Source organism: Mastacembelus armatus, chromosome 22 (genome assembly GCF_900324485.2).
Source record: "Mastacembelus armatus chromosome 22, fMasArm1.2, whole genome shotgun sequence".
In the NCBI taxonomy this organism is placed as follows: domain Eukaryota; kingdom Metazoa; phylum Chordata; class Actinopteri; order Synbranchiformes; family Mastacembelidae; genus Mastacembelus; species Mastacembelus armatus.
Genome location: NC_046654.1, coordinates 13,687,533 through 13,712,362, shown reverse-complemented (window position 1 = coordinate 13,712,362; position 24,830 = coordinate 13,687,533). Strand labels below are relative to the sequence as shown.

Below are 24,830 nucleotides of genomic sequence, written 5' to 3'. Positions count from 1 at the left end.
ACTAGTGGCCCATCACATAAGAATTTGTGGTCAAACTGTGTTAAACTGTTTGCTAAACTGTTTTAACACAACATTAAAACAGTAACCTATACTCATAAACTTCCTTGTCTGAGGAACCTGACTTTATGGGCTTTAAACAGACTATGGTGAACACAGGAGGATGTTGAAGACTAACTTCCTCCATGCATCTATATAGTGTATGGTCAGCAAAAACAGGAAATGAAACATAAGTAATTAACATTTCTGAGATGGTAAGTCATCACCATAACTGAGACATCAGAAGAAAAACAAAGACTGAAATACTTTAGAGTATATAATTTCCAAGGCAATTTAGACTTTAGAAACATGCATCAATAAACACAGAAGCCACATGAGATGAGATGTCTGCTGTATGTTCAGCAATAACTTCTGTTACAACAATAATTCAGAGTTGAGTCAGTATTATGTTCTGGTCTTTTGCTGGATGTGTTATTGATTATGTAAAGTTCAAGAGAGTTAAAGTGAAACCAGATGTATTATGAATAGCCATACAGATTACTTGGGACTTACTGTGTCAAGATTGTATTCACCAGAAATTACTGTAAGACCAGTGAAATAAAGTATAATATTTTTGGTCTACTTGCATACAAGAGTAGTTTGGAAGGAGATGGCAAATGGAGGTTACAATGAGTTAGATGCAATGTTATATTAGTTACTGTTTGGTAAGATATTTCAGCAAATGATCTTCAGGTTTCAGTGCCATAGTTGAGTGTGATAAATAAAATATTTTAAATTCAAAGGATTTTTTTAGATGGAATTTGACATTAGAATAAATATGATTACGCATGTGGTCATTGATTTAACCTATACATTCTAATTTATAGGAACTCCTAGGATATGAATGTCTATATCCTCTTACATCTGGTTCTTAGGATGAGTGTCAGTAGGTGCAGTAGGCTATGAGTGTACTTGTTTGGAGTAGTTTGACTTAAACTGTTATATGATATGGTTTTAATTCTTTTTAGAAATTAAAAACTGTGCACATTTGACACTATTACTGTTTTCGGAAGAGGAAAATCCAAACCCTAATTAGACATACTCGTCTGTCAACCTTTAAAAAATATCCTATGGTACAGCACCACATAAGAGAAGCTGTGGTACTTCAGCACTGAAATTCCTGTGGTAATCACTGTGTTCCTGTGATGCATGTCTTGTGGTATTTTTGTGGTACTGTGAAATTTGCAGACATTTTTAGGACAATTTACTATAAGATGTTTGGTCTTCTGTGGAACTAAATTGTTGTATGAGACTAACATTGTAGTTTTTTGTGAAATGGGACATCTAAACATAGACATCTCAGATGTGGAAAGGAGGGGGGAGACAAAGTGAATTGTCAGCTTCTGACTGAGTGAACACACCAGATCCAGGTAATCAGCAGTGGGTAGGGCAGGGATGGTTAGAAAACAAGCAGGACGGTGGCCTTCAAGGAACATGGGTTGGGCACCCCTTCTCTACGCTAAGCTAGATGCATTACAATTGCTGCTGGCTCCACTTATATAATTTCCATACAGAAATGAAAATGTTGTTATTCTTCTACAAAAAAAGCATTAAGGATTATTTCCCAAAATGTCCTCTAACACAGGAAAATACTACTACAGGTGGCCACGAATACAAATATAAAGAGCGTCAATGATGTTCTGTATAATTTTTCTTAAAAAAAAAAAACAGAACAAAACACTATAGACCCTTTATGGCTTTGAGCCAGGAACAGCATGTTCCCTGTATTTCGGCCTGGTCTAATCTCACTCTGCTTGGACAGCTCATTAACATCTGTCAGCGAGCCCAAAACTGAAAACAACCCAGGAGAGCTGAGGTGATGTCTGAGCAGAAGAAGCGAACAGTGGGGTTGCTAATGTTGCGCAAGTGTTTTGATGACAGACATGACTGTTGCAAGGGACCTCAGTGATTATGTTACCGGGGGGTGTATGCAAGAACAAGGTAGCGTTGAGAGACCTGTGTGAAAAACTGAGGTATAAAAGTGCGGGCATAGGTGCCGTGGGCCATCATCATTTTGTCTTCTCCTATTGTGCTTCCTTTGATCAAACCCTCAACATGGAATTACACTGAAGTCTTTTTACAAATGAATGAGAGTTGAATTCTCACAGCAACATTTTATCAGGCATCTTGCATAATTAAATACTATTCATTCTGATCACATCATATAAGTGTGGGAATGGCACCTACTTCAACTAGCCCACATTCCTACTATGATTCATGACAACCACAGCCCCAGTGGGCCCAGACAGGACCACCGTCCTGTGGGCATTATATATACAGAGTGAAATCATAACAAACCTCTTCCTCACTGGATCCCACCACATGATTTCATTTTTGGGTGTGGGAATTATGGCATTCAATCAAAATACACTTCTCATGACCTCAGTTTGGTTAGATCTTCCTCTTCGATACCACATGTAGTGGGATGACTTCATATGTGGGGAGGAAGACTGTCAAACAAATGCACTTTGTTTTTTGAGTTTTTCATTGCTCTGATTCACTTTGAGTGTCACATACATGACACCAAAAAAAAAAAAAAAAAATCAAAATATCTTTGATATTTTTCCAGAGCTGGAGAATTCTTGGATGACCCTGTGTCTCCAGATACCAAGAGCCACTGGGAAAACTCAATGAATGACTGACAACATAAATCAAGTAATGTGAAGGAGTTACGAACCAGCGTATCTATCCATCTTGTCTGTCTATGTATTTGTGTCTGCTGAACTGTTTTTATTTCATTGAACAAAACATTACATCAGCCCCACACCCAGATAACTCAACAATGGCTAAGTGTGAACAAAACTGTTCTCGGGTCAGATCTGCATTGCAACTGACAAAGAGGGAGTGAATGTGTCCATGTCCATCTCACATTATTCCTCAGGGAGTTTATCTTGTGCTTAGCTGCCGTGTCTTTTGTTTGCTTTGGTTTCCACCTAGAGATAAGACTCATTATGTTCACTAGGCATTTCCCTCCAGTGACCAGACAGACAAGACTTTCACTGTAAGAAAAAGAAAAATGTAGGTGTGGTGAATTCCCATGTCTTCTCTCGCTACATACAAACTATCATCAAAACTGTTATGATGTGTCATGATAACTACATACTGTATCCAGTAAAGATGAGGTAAATAATGAACAGTGTTTGTAATGACCTATAAACAAGAGAACCATCAACTAGAAACAGATAAGTGGGTCACACTGAAAACAAAACAATATGACCTGCAAAAAATTGCTTTGCTATTTGTTTATCCCAGTCAATGTGGCAGGCTAATTAACATTTGAACAGATTTGCTTTGCCCTCAACAACAAATCCACTGATTGCAGCAATTCCATTTAAATCTATTGATTTGACTGCAAATTATACAGTTTTAAATGCTGGTGTGGCCTTAATGTCCACTAGTACATAGTGAGATCCCTAATTAAGTTGCACTATTTTCAATAGTTCTCCATTTAATAGGATGTGGGAGAGCATCTGCACCTGCATGGCGCCACTACTTTTTTACTTTATAAGGCCGTTTACTTAAGTTTACCTGGTGATATAAAAGACATGAGATTACAAGATATATAGGATTTTTGTTGGCCTTGCAAACTTGGTAGGTCAACAGTACTCTGTCAACAAAGTTATAACTATTATAATATAACTACTCCCAGTGATGTAGAGGATAATTACTGTGTCTCAGATTTAGCTCCCTGGCTTAATTTAGATTGTTTTCTACAAGTAGGGCCAAAAATACAGTCTATTTGCCAAAGTCTGAGATGTTGGCCACACTCAGTCCTCCTAAGTCAGCAATTGGTGGTTTCTTGGACCATTGTTAGGGCTTGGGTCACTGTTGTCACTGGACTTTCCCAGCATGAGGGAATGTCATGGCAGGGTTCAGCTGTCATCAAGGGTCAATGGGGAGAGGTGGCTCTCTAGCTGGTCAGCCAAAACATCTAGCATTCAGCTAGTCTCAGCTGCTAACAGTGCCCGTGCTGGCAAGGCCAGAAGAGTTAAAAATAGAGCTATACTTTTAGCCTCTGTGACTCTAGTCAAAAAGAGTAGAGAGGGACAATGGAGTGTGTAACTGAGTGAAAAGATCTGGCCCAGTGACAGGACAGCACACTGCACCTCTGCCTTTCTCACAGTGGCCAATGGCCCATTTCGACCGAGGGAAGAGAATAGTGCCTGCCTAACTCCTTCAGCCCCTTCTACCTTTTGTTCTTGCACACTCTCCAACTGACTTCTTGAAGGGATAGGAGGGAAAGAAAGTGAGAGGTGTGTTTTAGAGAGCTGCACAGAGCAGAAGTGGATAGGCAGTGGGAGTGAAAGAGGGAGGGTGAGAGAGAGAGGGGGAAGTTACAGTGCCGATGCTGCGCTCTACCATACCCTCCCTGACCTGAAGAACTGAAGGAGAAGGAAAAGAGAAAGAGAGAGAGAGAGAGAGAGAGAGAGAGAGAGAGAGAGAGAGAGAGAGAGAATACGGAGCCTGAGATGGCTCTTGGCACCACTGAGTAGCAGACAGCACAAGTGGACTACACGAGTCAAAGGATATTAGTGGACACTTGACTTCTTTTGAGTCTTTTTCACGGATTACTTGGTGTGGTAACAAATTACTCAAACCTGGGGACAACATAACAGCAGGTAAGTTCTCTTCTACATGTTTTCAAATGAAAGCATGACTGTTTTCATGCGTTTGTGGTAAAGGACTTACCACCTGTTCTGCTATTTCAGACTGAAATACAGGAAAAGGCTCAGGTACAGGTATTGTTGCTGAACTGGCCTGTATTTTAAGAACCTAACAAAGAGCGATGGCAGAAAGAAATCCACCCTTTTAGCTTCGTGCATCGTTTTTGAGCCATATGAATGAAACAACTGTTTTCACAAGTGCTGAAGTGTGTAATTAATTCAGCCAACATCTAATACATTCAAATAATATGGATTTCTACATTTCTGAATGAATTACTCACCCATGAGAAGACAAGCGGCCACTCTTAGTTCTGTTAATGGCAATACAGATATGGCATTGTAATAAGGCATACATCTTACATTGCTGAATGAATGACGACCATTTAGGCTTTTAGTGTAAAGGCTTTTGTGCTTTGCACGTGGGAAGGCAAGCCCACAACTTCACCAGAGAACAGGGGTGATGGTGCACTGAATGTAGGCAAAAAAGAAGTAATCCGGCGTATTCATCAGTTCATGTTTGGGAATGATATGCACTCATACTATACACAAACATGTGACCTTTGCCTTCTCCCACAGCCGATAACTCCACATCTGCGGCACCATGTACCTCTCACTATCACACTTACTTGTACGCACACGTAATACAACACACATATAGTGCAGCTCCACACAGCACCGCTTAACATCAAGAAGCTTAGTAGGCCTTGTCAAGCTGCAGAAAGATGACATGTTTTATCCTGAATATTTATGGACTCTAATGACGCCAAAAGGAATTCCATTCGATCCACATGAGGTCATCAGGCTTTTGGAGGAGACGCATGGCTCCAGCTAGCCGCTTGTCCATTTGTCAAGTCACACATCACCCTGCTGCAGCACAAAGAAAAGAAAATTGGAACTGTATAGGACTTACAATAGAGAAATATAGTGCAGGTGTGGCTCAGGCTGCTGTCAGTGTCGAGGGGACGTGTACAACCTCACCCTTCCTCTTCCCCTGTCTCCCACTCTCTCCAGCTGATGTGGCCCCTGTGCACTTAGTGATATCACCACTGAAACAAGACAAAGAGATATTACACATTAACATTTTTGTGCATGTTCCAGCTTTATCTAAGCGCATCCTCACTCCCATGGCACATGACCTGGAAGGCCTGGGGAATTTAATCAGCCAAATAGCTACAAGAAAGCAGCGGATTTGTGAATGTTGCGTGGGCAGTTATCAATCCCAGCTTGTAAATGAATCAGTCTTACTGTAAATCAAGAATGTGATCCCTGTTTAAACAGGAACCAAGCTGGCTAAAAGCTTGGGTGTTTGCCAGAGCAACATTGATTTGTGATGCACTAAATGTGTCCCTGGCTTACCTCATGACATTGCTATAGCTCTATGTCACTTGAGTTGTTGCCCATGCAGAAGGCGACATAGTTCAACTGTGAGATGTACTGTGTCCATGAGCTTGTTCTTTGTTGCAACATTTAGCCGCAATATTTACCTGACAGCGTAACACATGACTTGATATTTCAGATCTTCTATGCACGTGGTGAGAGGTGACGCTGTGTGTCTGCATGAATTGCTTCTGATGTGCTGCATGATTGCAAAAAATTGTTTGCCACTTAACAAAATACATCAGGGGGTGGAGCTCAGTGCTGCTGGTGGTCAGTGTCTTTCCCATACGTCTGGTGGGCCTCAACATCAGCTGTCACTGACACATGCACAGCTACAGTGGTATAAGGACTACTGGTCTCAAATTCCAAAAATGCAGTTTAGACACATTTGGACGTTTCGCAGTGGTACTTATAACCCATGCAGCCTAGGTTTAAAAATAAGCCCTTAAAATCCATAGCAACCCAAGATATTCTCAAGCTCATTTGATATGTAGTGAGCAAGAGGGTGAATCATACTTACTATAAATAGCAGATTAGCTGTTAATTGGTTATTGACATGTAATAATATTAGAACTAGTAAGGTCATTTATGAAGTTCATATACAGTAGTGATATTCTGAGTGTTGTAAATGTATTGGGTTATTTAGCGCTATCACTCAACACATTAATCATGCATTGCAACACTACATGTTGCTCAGGAAAATGTTATTTGGTGCAAGAGATATTTGAAATTCCACCAAAGATAGAGATAAGCCAATCTTAATCATATTTCTACCCTCACTGTCCATCCCTGCTTTTCTTTGCTCTTATCTTTTTTTTTTTTTTTTTTTTGAGGAGAAGTGATATAACCATGACTCTTCCAGTGGACTGGTGTGGGATGACAAACACCCAAAGGCCTCATCATCTCAGTGATGTCACTGAGAAAAAAGTCATGCTTACTGAAAGCACTACAATAGGGAGGACTGGTCTCTGTGGTTGACTCTCCCTTGATACTGATGGCCAGATATCACAACAAGACACAAACGTCTTCAAACCCCTGCCTTTTTATCCTTTACTTTATTTTTGCAAAAATGGCCATTGTTTTTGATAACTATTTTTTGCCCTCTGTGAAAAGGACAAACAGACAGGGTACAGTCACAATACGGACACAAAACAATGCAAAAACTCACCTATAAAACTTAAAATAGATAGTGAGTTTGAATATTTGGTCTGGTGTGGTTAGCCAAGCACTACATTATCATTCCAAGCGTTCCAAGCACTGTGAATATGTTTACTAGTTAAACAATAGCTTACGTTAAATCTGTGTTTTGTTTTGTTTTTGTCTGTAGGGGGCAGAAGAAGTCTAAAGTGTAATGATGAAACACTAGTTCAATCTCGCTGTTTTCTTACACTTTAAATAAGGCCTCCCTGTGTTTTCTGTCAGTTTTGCTTCCTGCTTTCTCATTGCATTTGCAGCCTCTGTTCTTCTGAACAGTCGCCTGAAGGTGGTGCTCAAAATCATCGGCATATCTGTTTGAGCTTAGGAAATTGATTATATGAAAGTGGGGTTTTTAAGAACAATAACAGGCAATTACTGTCTGAGAAATTAATTTCTAAGTATCGGATTCAGAAAGAGGTCTGTAGAGATTGTCCTCCTCTTTAGTTATTCAAATAATAAGTAAATAAGTTATTATTTTGGAAATTGTAATCCATTGTAAACAATAAGTTGCCAGCCTATTCTTTAAGGGACTTTCCAACATCCTTTATTTGAATCTAAGAACGCTTAAAGATCGTAAGTACATCATCCAGACATATCCCCAGTGCAATGTTGTGGTGAAAAGCATTTGCTTTGCTTTGAGGACGTAACTCCCAAAATCTAACATACAGTGAAGAAGATGAAGTTGTTTGTCTTGATCCAAACACCAGAATCTTTAATGAAACTTTGCAACTTTTTTTTTATTGAGGAAATTAAAATGTTTTTCCATTTAAATTCTGTCTGTTTTATAAAAGTCTATTCCTTGATCCCTGCCTTGATCTCCGTGTTTTAGAGATGATATCCCCTCATGCCATTGGGCTAGAAGAGTGTTAAGTTGGTTTTAAATTGTTATGGGAACTGCTCCCTGCTTTGAGGCTACAACTTAACAAGCTGAACTCCTAAAAAATAACAGTTATAACTGCAAGTTATAACGTGTTTAATTATCCCCATATTAATTCTAACAGCTCAGTCGTGTATTCCAGCAGCTACCCCGATCCATTTGCTTGGTGACAGAATGGCGTTTTAAGAACTGCGGGATTTGGCTGAATAAAATATGCAGCAAAGTCTCCCACACATATTTTAATAATGACCCAAATCAGAGCACGTTACAACTTGCTATCACTCCTGTTGATTTACATGTAGATTATATGGATTCATCAAAGACACAAAAGTAAATCAAAGTGAATATTTGACAAACTGCCACCAGCATAACTATCAGAACTGTGTCATATTTTATAAGGGACTGATTCAGGAACAGCCTCTGTTGAGTTGTTTGTGAAGCAAAGGGACAATGTGTGTTTGTCCCTTACAGCAAGTCAGTCTTTAATGTCAGGGATTACATGCTCTGCCATTCCTCATAATTTGCCCATCAGTGAAACCTGCTGCTGCTGAAGCTACAGTAGGCTCCAGTGAGAGGATCAGGTTAATGTGACATCAGGAGTATACTACAAAATGCAACCCACCACCTATGCTGACATTTTGCTCCAGTATAATATTGCAGCACTAGGGTTAGTGTTGCTATGAGGTGCAGTATTAATAGAAACCATCGTTCCAGTAAGACAAGCTGTAAATGCTTGAGTTTTGTCCATGAGGGCTCTTTTACAGTTCAATGTTCTATTTCTGGACAAAATGTTCCTGAAAAATAGAATCCTAAGGGAATACGTACATGACTAATTTGGTGTCTAAACAGAGAGAGCTTCTCCTCTGTCTCCACTAACAGTGTCTATATTTTTCTAGAACATGGCGGTTACGTAAAATCTGACCCTGGAGGTCACTGGCTGTCTAGGATGGAGCACACAGTCCATCAAATTTCTGGCACTGACTGGAGTGTTGTACCCCTACATGGGAAAAAGATGTTCAGACAGCTTTCAATATCTGATGGATTGAGCTGTAGCTTCCAATCTCATCCACAGCTACAGTTTTCATTGAAATTCCCACATCTTGGCAGCCTTATGTGTTTTTCTTGTCAGGACGGAAGAGCTTCTTAAGCGTACTACATTTTATCAGTGTCCTCTGGCAGAACAACTCGCCAAACTCTTGCATGCAAAGAACATTGTTCACTCCTTCTTTGGTCACATTGGGTTTGTGCTGTGAATATATCAAAACTCAGTGAATCTAAATCCTTTTTCTATTGTACATTATTGGCACCTGCTGTTTTTACTCCTCATATCTGGAAAATTAATTTGACTATGTGCCAGACTTTTATCTTCTGACCTCTCCTGTTTCTCACTTTTACTATCTACACAAAGATAAGGGGAGTAAACAGAGAACTGACAGTACAGGTTGTCACTACAGTGGGACTTAGCCAACCAAAAGTGATCATGTTAACAGTTCACATTTCTGCTAATCTTACTGATGCTGGTGTTCTTGTTGGTATTTTACTCTGTACCTGGAGCACCTGCACATAAACACACAGCATGGTTCAAATTTAGGCATGTGCACGATTTAACATTCTGTGTTCTTTTGTACCATTAAGGTCCAGCATCATAAAAGCCATCTGAGTGTAACCAACAATAGTTTATTTAGTTAATCTTTTTTAAGTAAGTCAGTTAATAAGTTAACTGTCTAATTGTATCAACTCTAAAGCAGATCAAACTGCATTCATGTTATTATGGAGTTCTTCTGATGTGTCTTATAAAGATTTTTGTATTATACAATACGCTTTGAGTAAATGCAGTTTCAGATAAAAGTTATATTGCAATCATCAATAGTATCCACTTGCTTGCTAACCACTGACAAAATGTTATAGCCTCTTTTATCACTTTAGAAATGAGGCATGTGTTATTGTAGGCACTATAAATACTCATATATGTGACAGCTGGAATGGCCCAAACCCTGCAATAGATTTGGGCACTTGCTTTAAATTTAGGCTCAGGCCTTGAGTGGGATCTCGTCGGGTACCAGGCCATCCTTTTATATTAGGAGGCATTGAGGCTTTAGATGGCGGGCAATCAGTAGCATTGTGTTGATGGTTTAGATGCCATGAATATGTTTAGGCGTTGTGGTGACTTGGCGTAAAGACTTATTGTCTGCCAGTCTTCCTTTACTTTCCATGAAGGCAACTGAGAATGTAACATGCCAGACTGGAATTTAGGTCACGTGGCTCAGGAATCCACATTTGTTGCTCTGGAGAATTCACTACAATCAGGACTGCAGTGACCAGTCAAGGTGGATCAAGACGACAACTTGTCATCAATAGTTTTAATGATGGACTTTGAAGAGTAAGTCAGTCAAATCTGTGATGATCGTCGTCTCCCTTAGCTGTCTAGAAAATAAATATTATCTGTGTAATTTGGAAAAGATCAGTCCTTTTAATGAAATTTAAACTGATATAATAAATCTTTTTCTATTGACAATGGATCAAATGACTATGTGAAAAGCTATTTGTCATACTGACAAACCCACAGAGAATTATAATCCAAATCTACTGTTTCTCTCAGTTCCCCAGAGCATTTTAAATCATTGTTTTGGTTTTATGGGCCACAGTTTTACTGTTTTCAATGACTCTCATTTCCAGATGCAACAGGCAGCAGTTTTCAACAGAACAGTTCTATAAAATCATCTATACAGTACACAATGTTAACTTCCCAGCTCCAAATAGTGAGCAACTAGCTAGTGAACATACACGACATTTAGCCACTAAAGAGCTGGGTATTTCCCTCAGAAACTGGAGGAGACCAAAGGTGGAGCTAAAAGGTGAGTAATTATTGAATTATTAGATGGTCTCCAGTTAACTTCAAACACAATCTAATGTATGTGCATAGGAAATTTTATGTGATGCTATGTCAACTTGTTAGGATCACATTATGTAGAATGTTGTATTTGCAGTTTTAAGGCAGGATTAAGAAACTAGTACATGTCTGGGAGTTTTGTATTTTGTCCCCACAGGAGGTCTAAAATGAAGACCAGAATGAGTACAAGGGTGTTGATGTGAGCAACAGAACTGTAAGATAGTACAGACTATTATGTTAGACTTATTTGAAGTTCAAACCATCTGCAATAAATCAAAAACAACATCTGTGTGATGTTGCAGTCAAATTGAGAGACAAGGTAACAAATAAGTTTGTGTGAATCTTCAGTAACCTTTTCGCTCATTTGGTCAGTTTAATACTTTCAAATGGTCAGACATCCTCTTTGTTTATTAAACTATTTTATAACTTTTTATGCTCATGCAGCTCTCAACTATATCTACAAAGACAGCCACACTCCCCTGCTCACTGAGCAGGAGTGACACCACAAAATGGGGTCAGCTGTTACAGCAGCTTCTCTAGATTTTCATGGCACCAACCCAGAAATTAAAAATAAACTGTCAAGTCAAATAACCATTTTGTCACCGGTATTTAAGAACTTTGCTGCCCGTGTCATTTACACATGCACATGTTTCTATGTTTGATCACTCTCTACCCCACTAGTGCCCATTTTAATGCCCTTCACCCCTTGGCAGTTTTTAAACTCCCTGGCACCGGTTGAATGGTGGCACAAACGCTGTAACTACATGTGTTTGTACTACAACTTTCGACTCATTCATAATGAGCCCACAGCTGTAACTAATCGTTATGGACAGGAAAGAAGGCACTGCAATTAATCTCCATTTATGAACCAGATCTCAGAGCCAGTGCGCACTCACTGAACTCCCATTACCAAGATAAGATTGTACCTTAATGTGTTGGTTTGTCCGATTTTCTTTTCTTTTCTGTTTGAACCGAGAGATGCAGTCACTGTTATCTCGCACCCTTCCCTCTCATGTGCGTGGGTCTTTTTCCTGGAAACAGGTAGGATTCAAAGAAACAGGTTTTAAGCATCATTAGAATTCACTGCAGTCTTAACTTTGCTGACCACTATTACAGAGGAAGATAAACATGTTTCTTGATGTGAACCAACACTTTAAATAGAATCTCTTTAAAGCCTCTCTACATTACATATATAAAGTCTGATTCCTCTTCTATAACTGGCAATTCACCTTTGTCATCTTGTTCAATCTCTTTAAAGTGACTCAAATGCTTTTGGATGTCAATCCCTGGGTTTCCCCAGATTGCAGTATGTCTCTGAGACTTATCTACAAATGGTCTGTGTGTGAGAGTGTGTGGGTGTGGGTGTGTATATATGCATGCACAGTTTATGTGTTTTCTGTCTGCTGTTACATGCATCCAATCATGTGCTGAAGGTGGAATTCATGACATTTTGGCAAAGTTGCTCAGGATGTCTCAACACATTATTGAGAAGTTAGGGTGCGATGACATCAGCGGGGTGCTATGGAGGGGATTTTGGGGGCCGGGTGTGTTTTTCTGTTTGTAATTAAAAAGTACTGTTGAAGTCATATCTGAGGTTGATCATAGAGTGCATTTGCTTAGTGTCTCAAGGCTGTGAGCACAAACACATACATGCATGTACATACTGTTAACACAAAACAGAGGCAAACACATCTCCATCCTAATGACCTGCAGCACAACATACTGACCAATTATTGCAGTGCTTGTATTTGTACTTGTTCAGCTAATGAGTGCAACTTGGCATATTTGATCAATTATATGAAAAAATATTGTAACAACCATTTTGTATGACTAATACTGCTAAACATTGTCGATCAACATCAATTAAAATGAACCCATTTGGAAGATAAGGCATGATGAGGAGTATAGGTTTGGAACAACTGTGAACAATACATGTCTGCACTACTGTAACTCCTCAGTGTTACTCTCCCAGCTCACTATATGTTTTAGTAATGAAGATTACAATACAAGCATGCTACAAGCCACCACCACAAGACCTGTGTCGTTATGAATGATTAATGTAGTAAAATGAGATTTAGAGTCTGTCAATCGATTTATTTTCAGAATCTGGATAAAATGATTGACACAGACTTTTAATGTCAGCAGAGAAGGTTAGTGCACCCAGGAGTGCCACAAATGTGCTTCCAGGCCATCAGCACTCAGCATGAGATACATAACCCTTGTGAGAGAATGGGATGTGACAGGAATGCATGTACCCCAAGTACAACACACACACACACACACACTCTCCTCTCTCACGCACGCACGCACGCACACACACAGTGCCGGGTAATTATGGATATTTATTCCAGATTAGGAATGTTACAGGGTGTCAGGGTGGTGAAGTAAAGTAATTAGCACTGTTGCCTCACAGCAAAAAGATTCTGGATTCTAGTCTGTATTTGACCTGGAGCCTCCTGTGTGGAGTTTGCATTTTCTCCCTGTGTCTATGTGGGTTTTCTCTGGGTACTCCTACAGTGTAAAGACTCAAAGTTTCCTGTCCAAATTCCTGTGAATATGACCATGAATTCCATTCCACCTCTATGATCTGTCCTGTGGGTACCCCGCCTCTGACCCAGCATGAGGTGTGATTGGCTTCAATTGCTGACCCACCACAGGAGAATTGGTGTAAATGATGGATGAATTAATGAATGTAACAAAGAACAATGTCATTGAGTTTAATCCTGTGTATGTATGCAGTCTGTTTGTCTTCATGTGAGACTCATTGTGTAAAAGGTCAACTGGCAGTCATTGCTTGTACCAGGAAATGTAGTCAAGGCCAAATTCATAAAATCTCAGTGGTAATTGTTACTATGTCCTATCACAACCTGAAGCATTGCAGAAGAATGACAAAACATAAGACAAAATGTTAATGGCATGAAAGGAAATGACATATAACAAGATGAACTATGTCTCTAAATAAATAACTCCTGTTTCTTTTGTCATTGATCCAGGTAGATGAGGTCCAAAAGTGGGGTGGAGAGCCCAGCCAATGGGGTTCTTGGGGTTCCACAGGGTGACCATGTCATCAGCCAAGAGCAAGAAGTAGGTCTACCTGTGAAGAGCCTGAAGGCCATAGTTCAGCAGAAGGAGGTTGAAGATAAGGCTGAGGATGAGGTGATCTCTGACAAAGAGAAACTACTGTTGGATTTCCTTGAGGCAGGGAAAAAAAGCAAGAACATCATGGATCTGTCCAAAGAGGATTTACTGAAACTGCTGGGGATCATGGAAGGAGAGGTTCAGGTTGGTAGGGTGTTATTCCCAGATTGAACTAGCAGATTGTATTTCTTTGGCCTTCTGTTAGAGGTCAAATAGTAGGTGAATTACTGAGGAAAAGAAAACATGTGAAATGATAATTACAAAGTCAGCTCATATGGCGTTATGCATACTTTGGAATGATTAAGACTGCAATTTTCTGCACAACAACTCCATCTTGTGGTTAAAAATGGCAATTCAACTTGCCAGAGAAAACAAGCAAAGTTCATTGACTTTTTTGAGAAATTTGTTGAATGATGATCTTTAAAACAAATGCTACAGGTGTTTGAACACCCTAAAAAAAAGGATGTTTTAACTTCATTTCTCACAGTTGCATGTCAAGGACAACACAACCTGTGTCCCTCCAAACAGGTAACCTGCCAGAGAGTACGCACTCTTCCTCAAGCTATAACATGCTGTTTACTCGTATGTCTTTCTACATCTATGTGACTTCAGGCCAGAGAGGATGTTATCTGCATGCTAAAGTCCAAACAGACTCTCCCAGAGGCCCTTGAATCACGTTATGGCTCTGAGGTCCCTAGCTCAGTACTCCAGGCCCTGCAGAGAGATGGCTTCATCACTGGTACAAAGCAGCACAACCACAGTGTCTACCAAAGGCCTATGGTTGAGGTCAGTAGGCAAATGACAGTCACAGACTGTGTCATCAGATTTAAAGGCACCTTCAAATAAAAGATGACGTTAACAGGTTTACAGGTTGAGTCACAGTATCTTGTAGAAACACAAATAACTAAATCTAAAAGAATGATCATCAAACTGACTTTAATAAAAGAAGTAGAGCCACTTTTGTTATTTAATCTTTCAAATGCATTTGTGTATCTCTTCCCTGTGTTGGTGTGACTCTGTGTCTGTCACTTCGTCAGCTTGAGCGTCTGCAGGAGAAACACAGGGAGACGTACCGGCGGATGCTGGGTCAGCTGCTGCTCGCTGAAAAGTGCCATCGCCGCACTGTCCATGAGCTGGACACAGAGAAACGCAAACATGCTGACTACATGAACAAGAGCGATGACTTCACCAACCTCCTGGAGCAGGAGAGAGAAAGGTGAGGTGACGAGAAGAGAAATGTAGGTGCTGTGGCATGAAATTGCTACTCCATTGGAATAGCATTTTTTGGCATTTAACAAAATGGATGATTATTTAAATTATGTTTATCCCAGGAAAAAGTTAGCAATGAAATGCAACAATTCTGGAAAATGTGTGAAACCGGCCAGGGAAGAAGACGCTTACTAAAGTGATAAACTCACATACCTAGAAGAGAAGTGGGAGGCGGAGTTGAAATCATAGGGGAGAAACAGGTCAGGCTCTTCGCTGTGAGAACGAGGGAGGTCAGGGGCAGAGAAGGGATGAGTTGAGGCCACTGGGTGGAGGAATGGGAGGAAAGACAAGTGAAGGAATAAAGGGCACGTTAGAGGAGTAAATCCCCTGTAGCATCATTTGTATTACTGAGGGTACTTGGTTGGTCGAGATGAGACGAGGGATGAGGGCTGGGTGGAGAAAACAACATCAGAGAGGGGATGGTTATACCACGTGTGTAGTGGAGGGCCTCTTAGAGATCAAACACGCTGCTTTTGGAGTGTAGATGTGCACTGAATGCATATGTGAAAGAAGGATCTACTAATTAAGTACTCACAGAAAGCAATGCATTGGCTGTCGCTTGTTAGGGAATGTATTTTCTTGCAATTCTCGCAAAATAATTTACTGCATTATTGTTGTATATATTAATTGTACTAATATAAGTTAACATACATATTGTATATTCAATCTGTGTTTCCAAACAGGCACAATCCCAGTCAAAAGAGAGCAAGAGACAAAAGTGTCGAATGTACTTAACACACTGCAAATAAGCAGAAGGAGAGGGGTTGAGAAATGAGCAGTCCAATGTTACAGCAACTTCTCTGTCTGGTTTCATTAGATGATTTACAACATGTTCAAGAAAATCCATTCAATAGTTGCTGTGACATCTCAGTTTGAACCCAAGTGATGGGCCAACTGACACGGCCATCACTATATCCTTAAAATGTGGGTGGCAGTAAGTCCACGCTTTACTTTGACACATACAACATAAATCATGTCACTTTTCAACTAGCAGTTTACTTCCACTTGATCTTTAGTGTTCATGGAAGGAAGAGGTGACCTCCTTCCTGTGCCAGGTAGTTTCCAGCAGGTTCCTTGGCTTAAATACAGATTGGCCTCTGTCACCTCACAGAAAGAGTGAAGGGGGTGATCTCTGCTTGGTTTTAATCTGTCAGCACCTGGCAAGGCCAGATGATTCTATCTGTTGCCGTAAAAGGACAGAAAATTGGCCAGCAGTGCCATCAGAATGAGTCGCAGTAAGACACAAGAACAGAAAAGAGCAGAAGAAAAAGTATCTAATCCATGAAGGGATAGCTGGGTTCACACCATTACACAAAATGCATGTATTGTGCAAGACCAGACGCACGATTTTTTCCGCAAAAACATATTTAGCCAACACCTACACAGAAGCACGCACATATCTGCCATATGTCTGGAACAGCTCTGTTTTGACATTCACTCTCTCAGGTGAGATAGAAGCATGTCATCATCTCATCGTGATCTAACGTGATCTCCTCCAGTTATCTGGGTGAGAGTGAAGAGAGAAAAGTCAAAGGTCTCGTGCCAAACATCTGTAGGAATGCAGAGGATGAGCAACAAAGAATTGTTTCTGACTGGTAGCATCAGCCATTAACACTCCCTCAGACAAGAGAGCAATTTATATGTCAGGAAGTTCAAATATTTAAGTGACATGGTGGAACAGGTAACGATTAACAGAAGAAACAGCTTGCATTCATCAAGACATTTTTAAGAGTGCGAAGTCACGCACACACACACAAAATATGCAGGCCTAACAATACAAACTAAAACTTGTTTTCTTCTCATTTTAAAGCTGTATGACACACACTAAATGCTAAACAGTCTGTCAGCACACCATGAGGATACACCAACGTGCAGACCTACTGTGGTTGCCTTTAAATAGCCCAATGACTACTTTGTTTCTGATTTCACTTTTTTAATCACCATTTCAGCCTTACACCATCACAGACTGTCTTAACAATGAATGGCTCTACTCTGTAATGAGAGGTCATTACTGTAATTTGACAGCTTTTTGGCAGGTCATGTCTTCAATCCTCAGCCTCCTGATACAGATGGGCTGCAGGACTTCTAAACAAATTCCCCGGGACACATGGGATGAAATGTTGTTCCATTATGAAAAAAATGTGGATGTTGGCTTATGGATCGCACCTGTGTATTTGCTTAGGAAATATCCTTTTATTACTTACACACACACACACACACACACACACACACACACACACACACACACACACACACACACACACACACACACACACACACACACACACACACACACACACACACACACACACACACACACTCTGTAGTTGTCTAAGGAAATGGAACTTTCATTCCTTTCCTAAACTTGCAATCCACTTGAAAATGTTAAAATATAGATTAAGAACAGTATTGCTTGAATTAGTCACGTGGAGCATGCATCCAAGCATTTGTATTTGGCACTTTGAATAGATGCACTATACACAGCCAATTTATTCCTTAGTAACAGAGCACAGACTTGCAAATCTAAACTATAGTTCATACATGCCAAATACCACTGACATCATGACTTTGACCTTTGCATGAAAGTAATTTTAGAGTGCCAATTTCTAGGGTGTCAGTGACATCTGACTATGTATGTATGAATTTTAAGAGCTGCACTCTGAGATCTGGACAGCTCCTTTGTACAGTAGCCAGGCACGCTAACCCCACTTGGCATTGAAAGCTGCTAGTAATATGAATCAGTGTCGATGTTTACCACCCTTTACAAACTAAGAATCATCACTTAGACATTAGATTGAAATCACTGCACAGATTTAAGGTTGTGAAGGTTGTATCCATACAGTTCCAATGCAAAAATCTGGGCACAGCATTTAACATGACATATTGTCATGGTTATGTTAAAGCCTCCCAGATCTTCTTCACCTCAACGGAGAGATTCAACTCATCCATATCTGGTTTCCTCATCACATGTAGACTTTTCAGGGAATCCTGTTCAAGTCCAGTATCCCCTTGTGTGGAACTATAGCAGATATTCTCCCCTACCAGTGAGATTATGGCTTCAGGTCTGCATAGACAATATCCTGTGCAATGGAGATATAATTTAATTTATATCAAACTTGTAATTTTGTTTAAAGAATTTTTTTAATATGGATTCATTCTTTGCAGTACTTTGTAGCAGACTTCATACATTTAAAAAATGTCTGTAGCAGTTTTCCTTCAAAAATGTCATGTTCAATGAATACATGGACAAGTGGGGGGAGTTTTGCAAAAGTACTCCTCCTGCTGAACGGGTCCCACCCCCTTCAGAGTGTCCAAAGCAGAGCAGCACACACACACTCTTACACACATTACTGTAATATATGGATGAGGTGACATCACTTACTAGAGGTCCAGTGGTGCTCCACTGGATTAATTCAACTTTCATTGTCCTGATAATATGTTTAGAATGTGACAATGGCAGAGCTGTGGGAAAGGAGGGCCCTGCTGTATCTAATATAATCTTGGTGGATTTTGTATAATGGCATGTAGAGTTTCCACATTGGGTAAGTTGGGGTTTGATTTACAGCTTTTGGGTTTTTATGACATTTATATATAAATATAATATATAAATGATGCTTTGCATTGGGTGTTTTTTTCTAAATCTTTAGAGGTTGTGTAAGTTGTGCATCTTCGTGTTCATGTGGCGCCTAATAATTTGGTTTTGTTTGCATTGCAAACATGTTCAGGATGAATACTGTATTAGTATGCCCGTGGGAGTGCACAAGGAGAAGATGCAGCTTTGCATTCGATCTGCTTTGCATGCATTTTGTTGGTTTTGTTGAGAATGTGCATGAGCAGCATAGAAAGAAGCTAAGAGAAAAGAAGAGCACTTGGTGAGGGGGTGTTAAACTTTAAAGGGCAGTTTGCGTTCTTAGTTTCTATCAACAGAGATAATAATACTGTTAGTGTTTGGGAGTTGTAGTTTAGATCTTTGCTAGTTTTCCCTTTTGATTCTATTGCTTATTCTGCATAGTAGCATATCATGTATGATCTTTAACTGATTGCACAATGTACCGCATGTAATGATTGAAGCTGTTCTAGGAAATTCTCCTTATGCCTTACAGAGAAATGGCTTCAAGAACTGAAAGTTGTTTCAGCATAGAAGTATATTAGTGTATTTGGTAAAACATATGTTACTGAACTTCTGTAAATGTATTGTTTAACTATAAATAATGTATCTGGCGTTTGTATCTTCCAGAGGGTGTGGTTAGAGATTATTATATCCAAAAGGACCACAAACACTTTGTAACTGAATAGCCTGAATGGATTCAGGATTATCTCTCACTATCAATGAACATTAACTGGGATTATAAAACACTGTAGGGTGGGAAACACTTCATTCAAATCAAATAATTAATGACACAATAAAAGTTAGAAACTTACCAACTTTGAAACCACTGTAACACCAGACTAATGCCCTACCTTTGTTTTTTGCTTCACATTTTTAGACTGAAGACGTTGCTTGAGAATGAGAAAGCCTACCAGGTAAGAAAGGAGAAAGAGCACTCTAAACATCTGGCAAAGTTGCAGGAAGAGCTGGTCAAGCTGAAGTCCTTTGCCCTAATGTTGGTCAATGAGCGCCAGCAGCACCTGGAGAAAATGGACCAACAAAGCCAGCAGATCCAGGAACTTAGCCAGCAGCTGCAGCAGCGGGACCAGGCACTGACTGAAGCCAAGGACCGTGCTCAGGAAGACAGCCACAGGGTGCTGAGCCTGGAGGCTGAGTTTAAAGAGAAATCTGTCAAGTTCACCCAGCAACATGAGGAGATGAGTGAAAAGCTGGCCAGTCAAGAGCTTCACAACCGACAACTCATTGCCAAACTTTTGGAGCTTACGCATAAAGTGGAAGAGCTACAGGAGAGCAATAGGACCTTAAGAAAATCGGAGGAGGAATTACAGGAGCTCAGGGAGAAGATTGGCAAAGGGGAGTGTGGCAACTCGAACTTGATTGCTGAGTTGGAGAACCTGCGGAAGCGAGTGTTGGAGATGGAAGGAAAGGATGAAGAGATTACGAAGACAGAAGATCAGTGTAAGGAGCTAAAAAAGAGGCTACAAGATGAGGACACTAAGTGCAAAGACCTCAGATTGGAGGTGGAGAAGCTCCAGAAAAGAATGATGGAGTTAGAAAAACTTGAGGGTGAAATTACCGTCAGCAAGTCTGAGTGTGCACAGTTACACACTGCTTTAGAGGTTGAGAAAGGCCTGACCAAAGAGCTCTCAGATGAAGTTGTAGCTCTCAGAATCCGTATGAAAGAGCTTGAGTCTTCTGAACTTAAGTTGGAAAAGTCTGAACTGAGCCTTAGGGATGACTTGAGTAAGCTGAAGTCCCTGACTGTTGCTTTGATGGAAGAACGAAAGACCATGATGGAAAGAATGAAGTCAGATGAAAAGAAAAAGGAGGACCTGAGTAAGATGGTCAAAGTTGAGCAGGGTAAGGTTATGGAAGTGACAGAGAAACTAATAGAAGAAAGCAAAAAGCTCTTGAAGTTAAAATCAGAGATGGAAACCAAAATAGAAACACTAACCACAGAGAAGAGAGAGCTAAGTGCTAAATTAGCCTATGAAATTGATAAATCTAAGGATCTTAATGCTAAAATCAATCAAATGAAAAAGACGCTAGATGGGTTTGAGCAAGCAGAGAAGCTATCAGTGAAGAATTCAGTGAAATGTGAACGGGGAAGAATGCCTGACCCCATGACAAGAGAAGACAATAAAATTAAGGAATTAACGTTTGAAATTGAGCGCCTGAGAAATCGTCTCAAACAACTTGAAGTTGTAGAGGGAGATTTGATCAAGACTGAGGATCAGTATGACATGTTGGAGAAAAGGTTTTTGACTGAACAAGACAAAGCTAACATTTTGTCTAGGCAGGTAGAGGAAATGAGGAGTCAAATAGCACGGAACAAAGCAGTTGAGAAAGGAGAGGAGGAAAGTCAGGAAGAAGACCTTCGACAACGATGCAAAAGAGAGGAGGCCAAAACCAGGGAACTGCAGGCTGATGTGGTAGCCCTCAAGGAAAAGATCCATGAACTGATGCACAAAGAAGACCAGCTTTCTCAGCTCCAAGTGGAATACTCCCTCCTACAGCAGCGGTTTTTGGAAGAGGAGGAGAAAGCCAAGAATATGGGCACTGAAGTCTCCCATCTCACTCAAGAGCTGGAGATAGCAAAGCGTCATAGTCGAGCACTAAGGCCCACCATTAATGGGAGAAGAATGGTGGATGTTGCTGTGACATCCACAGGAGTACAGACAGAGGCACTCTCCAATGGACCCGCAGAGGAGGATACCCCAGCTGTGTTCATTCAGAAGTCTGTTCAAGAGGAAAATCACATCATGAACAATCTCAGACAGAAGTGCCTGAGGAAGCCAACAGAAAAGAGCAGCGCTATTGACCGTTGCACTTCATCCAGTAGTGATCTAGGTATGAAGAAATCCTGGATTCCCTGGATGAGAAAAAAGGACAACATCCCTCAAGAGAGCAACTTGGAGAAACCTCTGCACATTAATGGAGATCATTTGCCCTCTGACCTGACCATGTCCACAAAACAAGGGCAGCCTTTACACATCCGAGTAAGACCAGACCACCAAAACAACATGGCCACTCTTGAAATCAGCAGTCCTACTACTGAGGATGCTTTCTCTACCTCAGCACCCCTCAGTCCCAACACATCTCAACCTAAATCCAGGATCACAATCATTCCGACCTACTCTGCTCCAACTCCCAGGAGAAAGTCCACCCCTGGACCTCATGGCCCTGAAAGAGCAAAGTCTCCAGTAACCATCACAACCATATCCAGAGCCAAGTCCCCAGAGTGTAGCCGAACTCCTGCTGCCAACGGAAGGCCATTGTCTCCTGTCTCTATTATGACAGTCAGGACTGCTGTAGTTCCTGAGGCATCTGTCTCCCCAGAGCCTCAGGAATTGACTATGGGTCGAGCTGTGTTCAAGGTTACTCCCGAGAAGCAGATGGTTCCAATGCCTATACGGAAGGGCCAAAACAACACTAGTATCATTACCACCGCTGACGATAACAAGATTCATATTCATCTAGGCAACAGCATCGCCCCAAAGATGGTGGTGAGGCCAGTGGCTGCTGTAACAGAAGGCAAAGAAATGACTTTATCAACTGGGACAGTTTTGCGCTCCCCCCGCCAAATCACCACCACTGCTACAAGAAGCACACAGAGCAAGGTGATGAGCACTATCACTATATCCCCTGTTACATCAGCCACTTCGAGACCCACACAAAGCATGGTAAGTTTTGCTAAAAAGCCCTGATCATCTAACTTAGAACATGTTTTCTTATAGGTCTGGTTCAAATCATCCATTCTTTGAGGTTTCTGCTTTTGTCCCACTGGAATTTCACTGTACCAGGCTACAGACTGCTGCAGTCTGGCAACAAAATCTGCCTATCAGCACCTCTGATACTCAAGAATTATTAGTGCAACAGAAATAACAACATGCTGTTTTACACTGGCTTATATACCAGACCACATTAGCCCCTTGTCAACTTGTTTTTACAAATAAGTTATAATATCTATCTATATATATTGATATCTAGTGTCTAACAGTATCTGTGTTTCAGTCAACTCTTATAATATGCCCTTTGTGGATCACATGGATAGCGTGACAGAAATGGCTCTATGGGTAGAAATTCAGCGCTAATGATGTGGCATTTTGCCACCCCGCTGCAGTCGAGCTGTAATTTATAGTTGTTATGCAGTGTTTACATTTACAACCAGCCATGCTCAGTGCTCTCTGGCTGACACAGAACAGCCCTGCACCAGTAACAACACACTGAAACCTAGCCAAGACAATGGTTCACCAATTGGGACTGAAGTGAAAGAATGGACAAATATTTACATTTTTCCTTCAGGTTTTATAGTGTATATGGTCAGTTATGTGGTTTAGAAATTACTTTTTTACTTTAATGTGCTTTGCCCCTTTTTCTCTGTTTACTCCTACGTTACACTCAAGTGCTGCCCTGTCTTTATTCTCCTGCCTGAGAAACTGTACTGTCTCTCTCCCTATTGTCAAACAGACTGGGCATGATGCCCAGCACCCTCGCGCTGGGCTGACCCGCATCCCAATGTCCAAGAGCCTGAAGACAGGGAAAACTGTAATGGGATCCCTGGGGATCTCGGGTGGTGTGAAGATGGAGACACGGACGGAAACTCAGTCCATGAGGATAGAAGTTAAGAAATCCACTGTGAATAGCAATACTTTACAAAACGGGGGAAAAGTCTGATTGACATAATACCAACAATAAAAAGCTCTGATGTCCCTATACATTTCAGCTAAATATAGGGCACAGACGCATTTTTGTAATTAAATAAGCCATTGTTCATTCATTTTTGTAAAGTCTTTTGTACTTGACTGCCTTATATTGATTTCAGCCATTTGGCATATTCTTTGTATTTACAGTGTGTATTGTGATGCCATTTGAGTTAAATATATCAGGCTATGCTACTGTTAACTGCTTCTTGCTTTGAGTGGCTGTCACATTTAAGAGTTTGCTGATATATTTTATATGAACACACTGTAGGTCAAAATAATTTTTATGTAAATTGTGCTGATTTTTCTGTGAAGGATTTGTACTGAGACATATTTGAAATAAATGAAATTTCAAAAGGTAGTGTAACATGCTTATTTATATAAAAACATAATAATAATATGGACCAAAGGCTGAGGGACAACTGTGTTAAAGTCACACTACAGAACATTACTCATCAAATCCTTAAGGCAGGCACTACACCCAGACATCATAGTGGACAAGGCATTTGCCAAGGGAAATAAAATGTCAACCCCAGTGTTTTTCACTTTGGTATTTCAAAGGCACTGAGATAAATTCATGATGATTAGTAAATTTCAATACATTATGTGTGCTAATTACGTTACCTTTACAAGACGAGAAACATTTCCTACTATAACAAGAAACAAAGCAAATAATTTGGTCATGGTGGCAGCAGCATGATGCCATACAAACCTCTGATTAGTTCCATTCAAGATCAACTTGTTCTTCTTGGCACATTTAGCCCAAACGTTGTCTTCTTACATGTTGGTTAACTTGAATATTGTACCAATAGTTATTTTAGGCACAAAAAGGATAAAATGTTTTGGTCTGACAAGATTATAGACAAGCCCATAAAATTACTATTACTGTGTTTTTCCTTCTTTCCTCTCCTAAACATATTAGGCTAAGACCCCTCAAATTTATCTTGTGACCCTTGGTTAAGGTTAAGTATTAAAAAGCATTATGTCTGGTTTTGGTGTGTATAACATCGGTAACAAACTCACACACGCACAATCACACATGTTAGTCATTACTATTATTATTAACAAT

The 24,830-nt window shown here is 40.3% G+C and overlaps 1 protein-coding gene and 1 long non-coding RNA gene across 4 annotated transcripts; one reads left to right on the top strand and one right to left on the bottom strand.

The window, feature by feature from the left end:
• The first annotated feature begins 4,393 nt into the window (after positions 1–4,393).
• Positions 4,394–24,119, top strand: LOC113125287 (filamin-A-interacting protein 1-like). Of its 3 annotated transcripts, XM_026298663.2 has the most exons (7): positions 4,394–4,655; positions 4,746–4,769; positions 14,035–14,323; positions 14,792–14,965; positions 15,217–15,395; positions 19,936–22,741; positions 23,529–24,119. In XM_026298663.2, exons 3-7 carry the CDS (start codon positions 14,039–14,041, stop codon positions 23,733–23,735), a joined length of 3,651 nt encoding a protein of 1,216 aa, XP_026154448.1. In that variant the 5' UTR covers positions 4,394–4,655; positions 4,746–4,769; positions 14,035–14,038; the 3' UTR covers positions 23,736–24,119. The 3 variants fall into 3 exon arrangements, with proteins under 3 accessions (XP_026154448.1, XP_026154442.1, XP_033180900.1); XM_026298657.2 differs by lacking the exon at positions 4,746–4,769; XM_033325009.1 differs by lacking the exons at positions 4,394–4,655; positions 4,746–4,769 and adding an exon at positions 14,667–14,707 and having other exon boundaries at positions 14,222–14,323.
• LOC113125306 (uncharacterized) lies at positions 5,633–12,375 on the bottom strand. Its single transcript, XR_003295136.2, has 3 exons — positions 12,271–12,375; positions 11,968–12,072; positions 5,633–5,746 (listed from the first exon to the last, which is right to left on the bottom strand). It is a non-coding gene; the product is annotated as an uncharacterized LOC113125306 (long non-coding RNA).
• Positions 24,120–24,830: the final 711 nt, after the last annotated feature.

Bases quoted from the DNA above. Each gene is read 5' to 3' on its own strand.
- LOC113125287 (XM_026298657.2), top strand. From the start codon at position 14,039: ATGAGGTCCAAAAGTGGGGTGGAGAGCCCAGCCAATGGGGTTCTTGGG. The intron at 14,324-14,791 runs GTTGGTAGGGTG...ATGTGACTTCAG, and splicing joins TCATGGAAGGAGAGGTTCAG to GCCAGAGAGGATGTTATCTG. The intron at 22,742-23,528 runs GTAAGTTTTGCT...ATTGTCAAACAG, and splicing joins CGAGACCCACACAAAGCATG to ACTGGGCATGATGCCCAGCA.